At 38.9% G+C, this 17945-nt stretch overlaps 1 protein-coding gene across 1 annotated transcript; it reads right to left on the minus strand.

The window, feature by feature from the left end:
• Positions 1-719: 719 nt before the first annotated feature.
• Positions 720-17682, minus strand: LOC137953237 (GTP-binding protein At3g49725, chloroplastic). Its single transcript, XM_068800526.1, has 13 exons — positions 17045-17682; positions 16485-16549; positions 16016-16078; positions 15789-15878; positions 15545-15657; positions 15384-15452; positions 13721-13865; positions 12574-12629; positions 12391-12441; positions 12246-12300; positions 2220-2276; positions 1822-1941; positions 720-1446 (listed from the first exon to the last, which is right to left on the minus strand). Exons 1-13 carry the CDS (start codon positions 17502-17504, stop codon positions 1000-1002), a joined length of 1791 nt encoding a protein of 596 aa, XP_068656627.1. The 5' UTR covers positions 17505-17682; the 3' UTR covers positions 720-999.
• Positions 17683-17945: the final 263 nt, after the last annotated feature.

Genomic DNA, 17945 nt, shown 5'->3' on the forward strand with positions numbered 1-17945 from the left:
TTATCCTTATCTTCAGCAACTTCAGGCTTCTGTTCTCATCTTATTTGGTAAGCATGAACACTGGGCAGTTATGACAAGGAATATAGGAGGAGCCCACAACAATTTAATGTGATATAACCTACTCCCAAGGGTGCATCTTGCTTGTAAGGAATAAGAAAAAAAGTTAAAAAGAGTATCTAAAAATTTTCTTTTTTGGTGCTAGCAGAGAAGAGGGGAGGTTGAGAATCCATCAATTTTGTTGCATCTGGTTTGGTATTTTAAAGAGCATCGAAACCCAATTTTGAATCTTGAAGAGTTTGATTGGTATGAAAAAGGGCTATTGAAACCAGAGCGAATGGCAACTATTAAAAATGTGGAAACAGCTGATTAACCTGTAAGAAAGCTTCTATAAAAGGGACCTTTGCATGCATAGGATAGAGACGATAAGTTGCATATCCTAATATGGAGTACACTTTGAGATTTTAGAATATTGACCATGCTTCAGTGTTATTAGACTGAGACTGAATTGACCGGTTGTATTGGGTTTGCTTGTACAAGAGGTTGTTGCATGGGAGAACCTTCCCCCAAGAGAGTAGCAGCGGTGGGAAGATGTGTTAGATATTGAATTGAACCACTCATTTACAATTGATTAAGGGAAAATATGCCATAAATTTAATCTATAAGACAGCTAATAACAGTAAGTAATAAGATTAGATAACATTTCTCTTCATTTTGGACAATTAGGTATAGTGCTGCGCTTTTGGGTGTTATTTCTATACTCAGATGTAGTGCCAAATTCATCTTTATGATTTACAAGTATCAGAAGGAGACGTAAACGTCTGAAGCTTTGGAGCACTGAAACTACAAGCAAAATCCCCAAAGTTCCAATTGGAGAGCAGGCGAACAGCGAATAGAATACAAAAGATTCTTTCCTCCATGAGATCATCTACCCTAGATCAATAAGAATTGCCTTCTTAATACGACAACAGAAACTCTAGATATCTTGTCAGTCACCTACTGTTAGGCTGCAGCCTCATTTTCTTCTACGTGAGAAGGCCTCCACTTCCGGTTGTTGGACCTCTCTACAAGCGATTTCTTTGTATTTAGCTTCTCATCGATGAGGTGCAGCAGTTCTTGAAAACCAACACCCACAATAGCAGAAACTTCCACACGTTTAACATCTTGGGATTGGCCACATGAACTTTCATACACTAACTTTGAGTCATTAGAAGAATCTCCTGATTGGTCATCGATAATTTCCAGCTGGGACAGCTTATTATCATCGTCAAGGGGCTCCATAACTGAGTGCTCAGACAATGAGACATTGCTCTCTGCATCTGATAAACTTCTCTCATCATCATCTTCTTCATCTTCATCTTCATCTTCATCTTCATCTTCATCTTCATTTTTATCTTCAGTTAAAGATTCAACTTCTCCATTTTCTCCTCCCTTTTGTACAAGATCTACCTGCGCACATTAAAAAAGCAGTTTCTGTCATACCTACAACCAATTTGTATTGTATTCCAAAAAACATCCTTTGCCATTAGCATTGTTGTCACTAAAACATTTGATGTTAGGATTATTAACAAGCATGTCCGATAATGTTGGATCAGACTTGTTAATGGACGTGAATATATTAACCCACATGTGAAATGTACAACTCAAATTCATATAAGTAGAGATTTCCAAAACTATAATATCAAATAATATGTTATGATCTAATACAACTGAACCCAGATTCGACAGTATTGTATATACTTTAGTTAGATTAGAGATGTGAACAATGCCTATAGGTTACAATGACACCCTAATCTATGATCAATTAAAAAGGAGAGGATTTACTTTGTTCCAAACTTCAATCATGTTTTGGAGCTTTTTCTCTGAGACTCCGATCTGCTGCAGAACTTGAAGTACAGATGATCGTTGCTCCTCAAGATTGGAAGCACTTGAGTCTAAAACATGCTGCAGCAATTCAGTAAAATCAATCATAATAGACTTTGTGAGACCAACTCCTCCCTGAAAATCTTGAGAGAGAAGATGCAATAAATCTACAGCCAAACCAGAAAATGAGAATGGCAGGTGAACCAACATTATTGTAGGCAAGTGCAGTCAGAGACAACTTGTGCGGCAATGAAAGTAACAGGAAAGCTCAACCTCATAGCAAACTACTAAAATAGCTACAAACCTCAACAGCGCACATAGAATCACTCAACAAAAAGGACCATGTTAATTAATCATACCACAAGAAGGTCTGCTTCTACCACTTCCTCAAGCGTTGCATGAAAGGCTTCTACCAACTGTAAAAACATTAACCTGTTAGTTAAGGTGTAAAATTGTAAAACATGGAAGTAGAGAGAAGAGAAAGAAGTAAGAAAAGGGAGAAAAGAGGGAGAAGAAGGCTGCAGAGAGAGTAGCTGTTAGGGATCAATTGGATCCTTAATCTCTTTATTATCCTTAAGTGAAAAAACAAAAGGATAGAATTGCCCCTAGCACATGAGTCAATTGTATACAGCCATATAAAGCCAAAAGTAAAACAGAAAACATAATTACTACGTCTATGTTATTTGTTTCAAGCTGGGATCACTACCATTACCAACCAGCTTGAGGAGGAGTGTTGGAAGATATGATGTAATTAGTTTATGTTTCTAGTCTCTTCTTCACTCTTATAAGGGTGAAGGGCATAATTATAAAATTTTACTTTTATCAGTTATAAATAGAGCTGAAGAGAGAGGGTTTGGACATAAGTCCAGAACCCCATTCTTCCTCCTCTTTTCTCCCCAACATGTGTTCTTCTTCATTCTCCATGATGTAATCCATGGAGTCCTAAAAATCAACAATTAGATTGATGAATCACTATCCTATGACCTTCCTAACCAATAGAAATTATGAATAGAAACTTGGCATTGATACACATTTTGAAAAAGCATCCGGTCATGCAAGAATGGACCCCTCCCGATCCTAGTTATCTCAAGTTAAATTTTGATGGCTTGTCTCTTGGCAATCCTGGTATTTTTGGTTTCGGTGGAGTTATTTCAGATCATTCCAGAAATCAACTCTTCACTTATGTCCGCCCCCTTGGCATATCATACTCCACGTCTGCTGAGTTACACGGTCTCCTCTCCAGTCTTCGTGTTTTCAGAGATAAATGCAAGGGGCCCCTCCAAGTTGAAGGGGACTCAAAGTGGTGATAGGATGGTCTGAGAACGCGTTTTCTCGTCCGTGGAGGCACTGGGATGCTTTTACGAAAATTCTAGAAATTACCTCAATTGTTTCTTGTATTTGGACTCACATTTCGAGATCCACAAATTCGGCGGCAGATGTGCTTGCCAGGCAGGGAGCTACCCTACAATCGCTAATTATAAGGGATATGCTTCCCCAATCTTTGTAATTTCTCCTATTTTATTAATAAATATATATATATATATATATATATATATATATATATATATATATATATATATATATATATATATATATATATATATATATATATATATATATATATATATATATATATATATATATATATATATATATATATATATATATATGTGTGTAATGACCAAAACACCTCTAATTCTATATTTTCTTACTCCCCCTCGAGTAAGAGAGAAAATATCAAACAGTCCTAATTTATCATAAAACACTGAATAGTCATGTCTTCCAAGAGGTTATTAAAAATGTCTCGAGTTGTTCAGATGATGTCAAATATGTGTAACAACCTTCCCTTGCATTACAGTGCCTCAGATAAAATGACAGTTTACCTTAATATGCTCACTCCTCTTGTGGAATACTAGATTGCTATAAAAATTCTTACAAGATTGTTGCACTTTATAACCATAGGCTTTGTAATGTGAAATATTAACTCAACAAGAACTGATTTCACTCACATGAGCTCACTCTTGTATGAGTCACTACACTTTGTTTCTTACACTTCCAACTAATTAAGTTAGCCCCAACAAAACAGCAATACCCTATCGTAGACCTCCTATCTATCTTGGATCTTGCATGATCAACATCTGAATATCCTAACACATCAATATTTCCATGGGCAGCATATAATAAACCCTTTCCAGGAGCTCCTTTTAAATATTTTAAGAATTCCATGAGTAGCCTCTAAGTGTATTTGTAAAAAACAAGAAATTGAAGAAAAGAAGAAGAGAAGAAGAAAAGGAGAGGAGAAGAATGGGTCTCTCTCATTGGAGACTGTACACAACCATTCTATCTCTTTATTCACTTAAGTGAATTGAAGAATAATTACAGGTTTTACCCCTTACACATAATTCTTTATAACTTCCAGACCACGCCTCTAGATAACATGAAAATTCAACAATAGACTTATATCAACACTCTAAACATGATAACACTCTCACTGAAACCCACAAACCATTGTACATTATATTTAACAGTCCCCCTCAAGCTGGGGCATATATGTCTGAGAGTCCCAGTTTGTTACAAAATGTCCCAAATTGACGTCTACCCAAGGCTTTGTAAAAATATCACCAATTTGATCACTAGATCGAACATAGGGGCTAATACCTAAGTGAATGAATGAAACATGTGGAAGCAAACACTCTAGGGCATTCATCTAATATCCTATATTGGGGTTTTAACTCTTGGATGGGAATATGTCCCTGTAGAACAAAAGATGATATACGATTAATCAAATTAAATGAGGTTAAAATTTCATCATTCCAAAAAGACAAAGGAACATGTATCTGAAATAACAAGGTGTGAGCAACCTCAAGTAGATGCCTATTTTCACAATCCCCATTTTGTAGAGGGGTGTATAAACACGAAATTTAAAAAGAGTTAGAACTTTTTATTAAAAAAACTCCAAACCATAGATGCAAATAAAAAGCCCAATTCAGTTTTATTTCATTGAAAAACTTTGATAATACATCAAAGATTTCCTTTTTTAAGATGACATTGTTTTATTAAAGGCCCAAGTTAAAAAAGGAGCATTACAAGGCCTGAGAAGGAGTGTCCCTAACAATGAGGGATTGGAGGGACACTCCTCTCGCAAGAGAGTCAACCCAACTGTTAGATAATCTCAATACATGATTCCAAGAGAATACATGGGAGGCAAGGTCCATTGCTTCAAAGAAAAGATGACACAAACACCGAGAGCGATGGGCTTGTGCACCAGTTGATGACAACAAGAGAATCACCCTCCACAATGAGGCTTCCCTGAAAGCGTCTCTGAAAATGCTTAGCCCTTGGACTAAAGTGGTCAAATCAGATGGCATCAGCTAGACCGAGCGGACCAGCAAAAGAGAGAAGAGCTTCACCAGAATTGGATCTAAAAGACTCCTCCAAAACCTGTTGGCCTAGGATTACCGAAAGAGTTATCATCGAAGTTGAACTTGATGCAGCCACAAGGAGGAGGGAGCCATTGCTGAATGGGGACAAGCAGACCTGGAAGCAATTGGCGCTCATCTCTCCCAACTATAACCAGCTTCAGGGTACTAAAAAATCTTCAGTGTGCACAACCAAAAAATAATGTAGTTCAATGCACGAAAGGAGATTCAATTGGAGGTTGAGCATTTGGCATTACCTCTGGTTTCTCTCAAGCCAGATCTATTAGGGAGTGCATGCAACATAGGCTTTCAACATGGTTTAACCTTTCTTTGGCACAGGGGAAGCCAGCAATTGAGAAAGGAAACATGGCCAGGAGTTTGGGACACAGAAGTTGAGCCCAAAGAAGTTGAGGAAGAAAGACCAAACTCTCCAAGTGAAAGGGCAACGCACCGTGTCGTCTGCAAATTGAATGGTGTGGACATCCAAGGATGGCTCCACCCACCCAATCTCCTTAGCCTTGAGCAGACAGCCAGCAAGATTCTCACCCATGACATTGAATAGGAGTGTGGAAATTGCATGCCCCTACCTGATGCCCCTAGACCCATTGAAGTAGCCACATGTACTTCCATTGATGAGAACAGAGTATGTAATTGAGGCTAGATAGCACTAAATCCAAATCCTCCATTTTGCCCCGAAACCCATGCTCTCCATTGATTCATCAAGATGTTGTCTGCGCACCCAATCAAATGTTTTCTCGAAATCGATTTTCACAATCGGTTTCAGCTCAATGCTTCTATTGAAATTATTAGTAATTTAATGGACAACCATTGCAGAATAAAGTATACTCCAGCCCTTTATGAAAGTCTTCTGGTAAGGAGTAATGAGGCTCTAAAGAACCTTGTTTAGTTTTGAGGCTAAGACTCTCGATATTATCTTGTAAGGCCCAGAGATGAGGCTATTGGCCGAAAAAGTCTCTTGTGGTCTCAACATTAGCTTTCTTCAAAACAAAGCCACAAAGGAGGCACCCATACTCCTGCAGGTTAAACGATTGGCATGAAAATCATTCATCATTGCTACTACTATATTAGATTTAAGAAAGTTTCAACCGAAATAGAAGAATTCCCCATTGAAACCATCTAGTCCAAGGGCCTTGTCCAATGGCAGTGACGTTATTGCAAGTTCAATCTCCTCCTCTATGAAAGTCTTTCCATGGAATCAGAGACTATGGTTGAGAGTTTTTTATGGGCTGCCAAAGAAGTTGAGGCCAAACGGGCATTTCTATCGTGTATAGCTCTATAAAGTAGCCCAAAATGACATCAGTAATCTCTGATCGATCAGAGATCAATTCCCCATTAATCGTAAAGGAGTTGATCCAATTTGCTTGGCGGCAAGCTAAAGCAATGGGATGGCAAAAACAAGTATTGTTGTCCCCTTCAGTGAGCCACTTATATCTAGCTCCTTGCTTCCAATAAATTCGATCGTGATGGATAATATCTTGCCACTTATTTGAGATAGTGATACAAAGTGAAAGGTCATTGTTAGTCAAGGGTCTAACTTCCTCAATGATGTCCAACGCGTGAATGTGAGCCCAGAGCCGCTTAATGAAGGTAGATTTTGACTCTTTTGTGCAAGTCTTTAGCCTGAGCTTTAGTTGTTTGAGCTTAATGGAGAGGATTCCATTGGAGGGCCCTTGGATATCCATGACGTTCCACCAAAACTCAACCAATTTCTTGAAATTGTAAGTGGTCAACCAGACATTTTTGAAGCGGAAAGGCTTTCATCCCCAATTATTGGTGTCGATGTCTAGCAATATGGGCTAGTGGTCCGAGTTCAATCTTCCCAAGGTAGTTTCAAAGGAATGAGGGAAGGCATGGAACCAAGATTAACTAGAAAGGAAATAATCAAGGAGAGAGAGTATTGGAGGGGGCTGAGTATTGGTCCACGTGAAGGTTTTTCTTGAGGTGGTTATCTCATCCAGCTCATGTGCTAATGAAGTCATAGAAGTTTCTCATGGTGGATGAGATTTATCTATTCAAGGGATTTTTCACGCTGCAATATCTGATTGCATTGAAATCACTAGCTATAGCCATGGCTGGGACCAAAATTGAAGAAGATTGGAGAGCTCCTACCAAAACTCTGTGTGTTGTCCATACCTTGTAGGCCCATAAATGCCGCAAGACACCATGTGGTATTCTTCTCTTTGTTGAACAATTTCAGACCAAATGAAAATTCCCCAATGCGATCATCCAAAAGATCAAAGACTGCTTCATCACAAACGATGAGGATGCATCCTACAGTGCCGCTGGCAGCAAGGGATTTCTACTAAGGGCATTGCTTATGTCGGAGGTCTCTTACCAATGAGTCACTCATTCGGCACTTGGTATCCTAAAAATGGCTAGACTGACTTTATTGTTTTTTTAAGATTCAACTTGCTTTCGAGTTCCTCTAATTTCTCTTATATTCTAGGATTTAAGAATCATTCAGGGAATTTTCCTTTTGCTACTCCTTTTGCTTTTGCCTTTGAAGTTCCCACTTCCTCCAATCACCGATCCTTCATTCACTCAGCCATTTCAATCATCTAGCCCATGTCTCCTCATTGTATTTATCTTTTTAACTCTGAATGGACTTTGTGAGGAATCTACTCTTTGGTTCTTTTGTAGCAATTGACTTGGTTTGGTTGGCAAGTTCCCCTTCTGCTACTTCTTGGGTCTGTCTCATGGCCTTTTTGGAGTCTCTCCTGTTCTTTCTATATTATCTACTATAGGCTACTTGTGTGTGAGATCAAACAAGTTCCAATAGCAGCAGTCCTGAGGGTGGAGGGTGTAACCTGCTAGGCCAGAGGATGAGCCACAGCTCACTGGACTATCAGGATTCATGGGAGCTTTGTGGAAGTGCTGGAAGTGGGTTTCGTTGTGAGAGGTTGTGTTGTTGGAGGTTTGATGGAGTTTTGTTGTTCAGGGCTCAGAGAGGGAGGGGATGAGGCTAGACTACTTGGGTGTAAATGTTGTTCTTGCGCTTGTTGTGGGGTTTGTTTAGCACCAAGTGGGAGGTTAGTTGGTTTCTTCAGCAATAGGTTTGCAGTCTTGATTGGTTTGGGATGTGTTAACATGGAGCGTTAAGGTAGAAACCAAGCGTGATGTGGCTGTTGAGTGTAATGGCTTGTCGGTTTGTGTAGAGGTCAAAAGGGTGGACAGAGAGGTTAGGGTGTTGGTGGCAAGGTGTGAGGAAAGTTGTCTTCCTTTTGGCAAGTAGGTTGCTTGTTCTGGTGGCTTGATAATCATGAGTTGAAACTTTTATTTTTGAATGGGGGGGCAGGTTTAGGATTGTGTGGCAGGGAGGCAGGAGGGGCAGGAGGGGCAGGCAGGGGTGGCAGGAGGATAGATGTTGGGTGTGAACACTGGCTGTCTAGTGGTTGTTCGTTTGCTTTTTCGGCAGGGACAAGGGACTACTTGATTTTGAATTTGAATTTGAAATCTAGAGGGATTTTTGCATTGATTCCTGGTTGTGCCCAACTTGCTCAGGTTCAGCCGAGAGAGGGTGATTGTTACCCACTCTGGGTTGGTTGAATTTCAAGGGAGGCAGCTAAGGTTGGATTTTTTTGGTGGAAGGAAATATTGGCAAGCAATGAAGAATTGATTCCATTTGAAATCTTGTCCATGATTTGCAGGTTTATAGAGTTGGTCAATTACTTGGTATTCTTTATATTGAACAAGCTTGAATTCTAGATTGTTGTTCCTGTGGAAGGCCGTGAGTCATATCTGCATGTCCTTGGTCCAAATTTTGTGGCCGATAAAGTAGTTATTCTCTGGATTTATCTTTTCCCATTGCAGAAGGAAAGCCACTAATGACCCAGCGAGACCTTGGATCCAATCTTGCTGGTGACTTTGATTGCACTTTCTCTTCTGAAGCTACATCTTTCCACTTTGAGAGTGGTGTTATCGTATCTCAAGACCTGTTGGCGAGTGGAACTATGTGGTGTTTGGTCGTGCAGGAGGCTTGCCAGTTGTCGTTTCGTTTTCTAGCTCATCATTGTGCTCCATCCTTCTTCTCCAGTCGCATTGGTAGAGTCAGGTCTGAACGCATTCATCTCCAGTCGCCGCTGTTGAGCATCATCGTCACAGGGTGGCCATCTGCTCCCATGGTTTCTCACATTATCTAATGCTTCCTCACCTTCCTCTCCTCTCTCTCAATTCCTGCCACTATTTTTCACACCTTGCCTCGCTTCTTCCCTAATTTGCTTTCCTTGGCCTCTTCCCATTCTCGTTACCAACATCTCACTACTCTTGCTCATACCTTCTCCTTCTCATGATCCATTTCTCGTTTTTTATCAACCTCTCCCTCTCTCACTCAATCACTTTCTCGCTCTTGTTCTCACTCTCGACTCATCTCTTGTTCTACAATTGGCCCCTACCTACATCAAAGATTTTTTATTTCTCTTATAAGTAAATATACTCATGATACCCTACTAAAATCATCTAAAGAACATAAAAGTATTTAAAACAAAAAATACTCAAAACTCAACATGGGCTCCATACATCAAAGTGAACTAATTCAAAAAGGTTTGAACTTTGACAAGAACTAGCTGGAAAACTAGCTCTATGATGTTTCCCAAGCTGACAAGATTCACACTCAAATGATAGATTAGACAGCAAAGAAGGAAGGAATTAATGCAGCTTAGCTGGAGATGGAGGTCTCAAGCGCAAGTGTCACAGATATGGTGAAGTGCTTGTTGAGAATGGCACAGCCTTTGGAATAGACACATCATCCAAAACTTAGACTTAATGAACAATCCTCTTCTTCAGTTGCAAATCAATAAAAAGTTAGGGAACAATTCAAAGACTTAGTAACATTACTTATAGATAAGAGATTAACGAGAAATTTTGGCACAAACAAGACATGGGACAATGACATGTGTGAAGTAGGTTCTACAGTACCCTTACTTGAACTTGTGAGGTGGACCCATCAGCTAAGGGTGACATTTCAATATGATTGAGAAGGAAGTACAGATGTGAACAATGGGGATATACCTGACGTACGTGTAGATGCTCTAGAATCAATGATCCATGGGGGACTAGATGACACATGTAGTGCAGTCATACCGAATTTGCACTTGCAATGGACCGGTGTTGTGTGGTGTGAAGGATGATGATCCGTCAATTGACTCAACCGCTGAAGTATCTGTTGAATTTCTCCTCGAGTTTCATTAGTGGACACTTTATCCTTGAGTCTCCATGCTGGCTTTCCAAATTTATCCTAGTATTTACCCAAGAATGATTGTTTTTTCCACAGTGGACACTTCTCCTATCACCTATATCACCAGGCCCACACCATAATTTGAATTGTCTCAACCATGACCTTTTCCACCCCCTCCACGTCTTCTGGGGATGCCAGATCTAGTACAGGCAGAATTGAAATTGAGAGTTGTAGTTTTGCTTGTCTTAGTTTCCTTCTCACCTTTATCCATTACTGCACTGTCAGCTCAAATAACACGATCAAATACCTTCTCAGAAGTGGTCTCTTCATCATTTGCTAACTTCTTAGCCTAGATTGGATCATACCCAAATCCTTCTAAGAAACGTGTGCTACTTGAATCTGATTCTTTTATTTTTTAAGTCAATTTGCATTTATAGTAAAAGGATGGAACACACTAAATCTACTACAAGACACCTCACATCTCAATAAAGTAGTCAGTAACAAAACGATTACCCTGTCACATGCTGAAATCTTGGCATATAAATCATGCACTTAGGATAGATTGCTCTCTGAAGATAAAATAGAATCCAGAGTAACCAAAATTTCCTTAGAAATCCAGCAATTCATCACCTGGTCATTAAATCTTGGTTCCATACTATTAATAAGCCAAGTCATTACCTGATCGCCTTCTGCCTCCCAGATCTCTGTCATAGGATTAGGAGGATCATCCTTAAGGTACATAGCCTTTCTCTAGGCTTTCAAAAACATAGAGACTGATCTTGACCAATTCAAGTAGTTCTTCCAATTTAATTTGAATAGGATGGGAGTCTTTGCTCTTGAAACTTCCATAGGGGTTGATTGGAGTAATAATCTCCCCAACACCAGTCATTTCTACCAGAATCTAATAAAAAAACAACCATAAACAAACACACCAAGACAATCTAAAATTACACGCAATTTGCACAACACAACCTGCCTAGGTTTAGGTACGCCCCACATGCAAAAAATGATCTTAGGGTATGTCACAAACCCTAGAGACCAAATCCAAAAACCTTCAACCACAATCAGTATCAATTTGAGACCCAAAACAATTCAATCTTTCCAAATAAATTTGTTGCGCAAGTGTCACACAGACTTCGACAAGTTTGTGTAAGTCTACGTCTGCTTCAGATATAATAACTAATAACTGCTTAGTAGGCAGTAAAAGCCATCAACCAAGTGGTTATAGCACAAGAAAAGAGGGAAAGATCTAACATTTACACACTTAGAAGAACAAAGATTGTGAAGTCTAACATTTATACTATGCTTTAAAAAAAAATAGAGATCGTATATAACTTCCCAAGCTCGAACTTTATCGCTCTAATACTATGTAAAATTGTATAATATGAAAGTAAAGAGAAGAAAAACAAGGACGAAAAGAGGGAAAGAGGGAGAAGAAGGTTGTGTAGAGAGCATCAACCGTTAGGGATCAATTCAATCCTTAAATCTCTTTATTATATCATTTAAGTGAAAAAGACAACGAAAGGACAGAATTTCCCCTAGTACATGGGTCAACTGTATACAGCCATATAAAGCCAAAAATAAAACAAACAATAATAAAATTGATATATCACTATCCTATGACCTTCTTAGCCAATAGAAATCATAAATATACAAGTGTAATGACCAAATACCTCTGATTCCATATTTTCTTGCATAAGGAACAACTTGTAAGTTTTACTATCAAATGAACTAACACTCTACATCCATTAACGAAAGAGAGGAAAACTAACCTGAACTGGCAAGTCTGATATAAAACCAACAGTGTCACTGAGAAGAACTTTTTTCCTGCAAATCCGGCATTTGATTAGACTGTAAAGTCCAACTAAACTCTGAACATGTACCAAGATAGCAAAAATTCCTGTTACTCATACTCACCCGGATGGAAGTACCACACTTCTTAAGCGAGGGTCCACTGTAGCAAATAATCTACAATATTTCACCAAAAAAAAATATCAACTACCAGAAAAGGTGAAAACATTATAATCAAACCCAAAAAATTAAAAATGATAATAAAAACAAATATTTGCTACATAGAAGAAATGTTGATAATGGCCTTACCTATCATCACTATATAGGTCAGCGTCTGACAGAGCACTAACTAATGTAGATTTTCCCTGCAAGGAAGCAATGGTTGAAACCAATCCCTCATTCTAGAACTGCAAATTCTAACTACAACAAGCATGTTGTAGTAAAGATCGCTCAAAAAGTTTATATAGACCAGTCCAATACAACTTTAAACTCACATAGACTGCAAGCAAGTAAAGATCATTTTAAGACTCTAACCGTGGACTACCGTTAAGGGTGCATGTAGAGCAGGTAAAATGGGGAACCTGCCCCAGCCCGACCCACCAAAGGCAGGGACAGGGTCAGCCCCTCCCCCCACAGGTCAGGAACAAAGCAAGGGGGAAAAAGCTGCAATGGTTCAGAGGAGGGATGGGTTTCTCCGACCCCAACCCATGGGATCTTATTACCATATACTTTTAGAAGACATAAATTTTCATTTAAGAAAAAATATTTTGAACTTATAACAGCATATATGAGGAAAAGACAAAGTTTGGCCGGAAATCTAAAAGACGCTTATGCTTCTCTTTTAAAGAAAAGGCTGACATAATATTAAAAGCAAAAAGATAAACTAAATTAAACAAGGGTATTTTTAGCAAGAAGGTTAGAATGGGCCATAGGCAGTCATAGAGAGATACTGGGGATGCAGGAACAGGGCAGGGCTGGGGTTGGATTTCAAAACCAGTCTCAGATTTTTTATATGGATGGGTTTCAGGTAAGACTCATGAGGCAAGGATGGGTTCTAAAAAATCCGCTGAAACCTGACTCATCTGCACCCCTAGGCCCTAACCATGGTCCAACAAATTTTACCAATCAAATCAACAGCCATATCTTTGTTGCAGTTGTTTGCTTCCATATTTCATTTTTAGGTTCTTTATTTTACAGATCAACCATCCAGATCTCTCACTATTAATATAAAAAATGTAAACTGTTCACTTTGTGTATGACTTTACTAGAATATATAAAGGTGCCGATGACTTGAGTTGCATTTGTTTGGGGTTTATCCAACCAGGAAAAGAGCTGTGTCATATCAGGTAGTACAGATGTCAGTGCTCAAACTGACCTAACCTAATCGCAATACCACCCAAAATTTGATACATTTTGAGAACATGCTGTGTAGATTAAGTGATTCCAGAAAACTTACAGCATTTGTATAACCAACAACAGCAACAGTGGCAAGACCCTGACCTTGTGAACCACCATGCCTCCTGCGAGCTGCACGTTGCACAGCTCGAGTTCGTCGAACATCTTCAATTCGGGATAGTAAATGATTCCGCCGTTCTATGATTCTGAGGAGCACAATCTAAAGGACCATTAGGAAGAGATTTCAATGTCAAAAGTAACAGTTAAAGGACATTTCCAGGAAAGAGAAAAAGACGAAGCATTTAGAAGATTCTCAAGGACCTTCAGTAAAACCTCACTTACTACTACCAGCTGTTGGCAAAGAGAAGAACAAGTTGCCTTATTTTAAAGTCCTAATCTTTTGCCAACTTATCAGGGGATTTTACTTTTATTCCTTTTTTTGGCCTGTGAACCATCTTCACCATTAAGATGCCACACCTTGTGCTTCCTCACCTTTCCCTCTAAATCATGAATAACAAAAAGCCAGAAATGGAAAATCATATTGTAAAAGAGCAAACTTCAGAGAAAAGAAGAAGAGAGAAGAAGAAAGGAGAAGGTAGAGAGGGCAGTGTGCATGAGGCTGTACATGCTGAGACTCAAAATCGAGCTCCCTTTCTCTATTAAATATCACTTAAGTGAAATTGATACAAGATTAGATAAAAGCCCTTTATAACTTAAACCTTCATAACTCACTATATACTATTCAGAATTTAACCAAGCTTGGACTATAGACTTCTAACTTGATATATAGCCTATTGCTACTTCAAGAACTGAATATCAGGAAGAGGGAAATGAGTAAAAGACCCTTGCATAGTTTCTAACACATATTATCCCCATACCAAACGTCCATGATTTTCCATCAAGCCACCGATCCTCATGAAACTTTTCAGCCCGAAGTTTGAAACTCTATAAAGCACATGGTTTTGAAGACATTTAAGGCAAAAGATCCAGACTTGATGTCAATAAGAAACAAAAGCTTGAACTCAAAAACTACAACTTAATTATTCAGAAAAAAAATTACAATTTAGCACAATATGAGAAATTTTTATGGGAGAATCAGGGTGCTACAGAGGAGAGTTGCGTTTGCAAAAGGTAATTTCAATGGTGACCCGGAAGGGCATATAGTGGGGGAAGAAAACACAGCAAAATTCGTGGTTTTACAACCTAGGGGACTACAACACACGTGGAACTGGTTTCTTGGATATGATTTACATAGTTTCGTTTTTTTTTTTTGTTTTTTTTTACTTTTGATTTATATAACTTCTTAGGAAACAACAAACAAAATTATGACCGAAGTGTATGGAATAGCAGAGATGCAAATTAATCATAACGTCACAGGCCCGTGATTTTCAAGCATTACGTAAAATATGAAATCAATCTTGTGCTGCAATATTTAATACTTAGATTGTAGAGATCATGGTCATCAGGAGTAAGAGGCCTGAAGTAAGAAATACAACACGTGAATAGACCATCCTAGGACCTCAAGAATAAAAACATAGCACTGCCCAGTGCCACACTTCAAACTTTCACTAAAAGAAGTATTTACATATGAACTAGACTAAATTGTCTTCAGAAAATAACTCTAGACCATACAGGGAATCCAGAACTTTTTCCTATGACCTAGAGAAGCCATGCCAGATAAGAAAATAGAAAAGAAACTTCTGAATTAGCATTACATAACTCACCTCCTACGTTGGAGGTGGAGTTCTGTCTCTCCAGCACCACTAGTAAAACCACGTCCTCCACTTCCTCTCCTGCAAGCATGCCACCGCCATTAGAAACTTCTGAAGTTACAGACCCTAACCTTTGAACAAAAAATCATTTATCATTTGATGAGACCTCTCACCCTCGGGCACTGACGACCTCAGCCTCTCCATCCGCTCCAAAAGTCAGACGCCCATCAGGCCCACGTACACGGACCAGTCTTGTTCTCCTATACATAAGAGCAGCCAACTCTGACTGTTGAATAAAAACAACAACACCATTTGTAAATTAAAATATTGGATTCACACGGTAGGATAAAATTTTAATGTATAATAGCATACAGCCACAAATAGAAATCTTGCTATTCACACAAAATTTTAAAAGACCTGTAGTTTTGCTTCTTTGGTTTGGGCATGAGCATTGAATATCTCTATTATAAGCCCCACACGATCCAAGACAGGCTTTCCCCATGCACGCTGGAATATAAAATAAACCATTCATCAGAATTTTTTTTTTTTTTTTGTGAAAAGTACAACAGAAATATTTTAATCAACATTCCCACTTTCAAGTGCTTGACAAACGTTTATAGAATAACTGTGCAGACACAACTTACCTCCAAATTACGCTGTTGGATGCCTGAAAGAATGGTATTTACGAAGATAGCATCCAGTACACCCTGTTAAGATATGTTGGTTAAATGATACATTCAAAAAAATTTAGAAAAAAAAGTCTAAGAAACTAGAACTCCGTTTGGAAAACAAGTTGTTTCTTCTTAGTAACTAAAACCTTAAGAAGGTATTTTTTTCATATCCAAAATGATTCTATGTTAAGCAAATTGGTCAGGAATTTTAATCATTTGGTCTTTCAAGAAAATAGAGATGCAAGGAACATGAAGTTGGACTCTTGGATTTTGAATAAATTTTCACACTTTCCGTAAAAAAAAAAAAAAAAAGTTGGACTATTGGAAAGAAATGCAGCACAAACCATAGGCAGTTGAGCTTTCATTTCTAAGAGGATATGAAAGGGAATAAATAAATATTAAACAAATATATAAATTTAAGAGATAAAAGATCCATTCTTGCCTCTGATTGAAGAGCATTCAAGTGGCATTTGATGGTATCCACCGTTCCTTGTCCAAAATATGTATCTACAGAAAGAAAACTATTCAGTCACTCATCAATATTGTCATGATCTTACCAAGAACACATTATCTGTTACACAAAAAGTGGAGATGTTGCTAATAACAAAAGTGCTCAGGCACCCATATTATACGATCATCTCAAACCATCCATAGCTTATATTGGAGTTGAATGTTTACACAGTCACAAATAATTATTCACTGAAGAAAATTCCACAATACCATACAATGGCAGCAATTTATTTTATCACCACAAAAAACTGCTGAATATTGTTTTGAAAAGGCATTACCAAATCCCAGTATGGTAAGACAAAGAGGGCCCAAACTACCGAAAAGGCAAACTGCTAACGCGACTGAAACCCAGGACCAAATCCAGGAAAAAAGAATCATTGTTTCTCGACATAAGCATTCAATTCCCGACCACCAACGCATTATTTCTACTTATAGATGAATTAATCAAATAAAAAATGCTATAAAAGGCTCAAACAAACTAATGACACAGACCTGCGTGAGTTTTCCTCGCAGCAGGGTTCTGGACAATAAGATGAGGCGGCAGCTCTCTCTTTTCAGGCTCCCCATCTATAGTCACATCTCGCTGCTCTTCGAGAGAATTTGCGAGATTCAACGCTTCCGAAAGCTTAGCGTCCAAAAGTGTGTCCGGCCGAAGCCTTGGTTGAACCACAAAAAGGCTCGGTGGTGCCTTTGGATCTCTGTTGAGTACAAACGCATCATCAGAGTCATCAGGATCATCAGTTTTCCGGCGAGAAGTGCTAGAAAACGAGAACAAAAAGGATGATGCTGGTGAAAGAGTGATACAGGGGGAGATTCGGGGAGTTTGAAAACTGGGGAAATTTGTGGCAGCCACAGGATTGAAGGAAGGCAAAGGAGAAGGGCAGAGAGAGAGGGGAATTTGAAGGCGAGAGAGAAGGGGTGATATTCGTAGGAGACAGCCGGCTCTGAACATTGCAGAATTTATGTCGGAAACCGTTGAGGAATGGATGAATTTCGATTAACCTATTCCATCATCCTGCGAGAGTACAATGGAAATCGGACAGAATACTTCCACACGGACTTCAGTTCCGAGAAGAATACATATTCCTTCCAGTTGCAGAGATCGATGGAGGTCTGTTCTAGCCTTGGACGTGCGACTCCGACTATGAGTAGGTGGTACTGTGCGTCGTCGATGGCCAGCAAATCAGAACCTTTAGGATAAACTGCAACGGATTCACTGGGCGTCCTGAATTGATCCAATCCATCAAGGCCCATATTGTTTCTGGGCTTAGAATGGCCTTGAATGTTGATTTATCCCTTTATGCACATGCTTTGAGTATCGGATGCTACAAAGACTTGAGAAAGTAAGAGTTACCTTGGATTTGATCCAAAACAACATTACAAGATAAAAAAA

Source organism: Aristolochia californica, unplaced genomic scaffold, assembly GCF_029961685.1.
Source record: "Aristolochia californica isolate CCGP_79_NKW_82.1479 unplaced genomic scaffold, dmAriCali1.0.hap1 SCAF_16, whole genome shotgun sequence".
Taxonomy (NCBI): domain Eukaryota; kingdom Viridiplantae; phylum Streptophyta; class Magnoliopsida; order Piperales; family Aristolochiaceae; genus Aristolochia; species Aristolochia californica.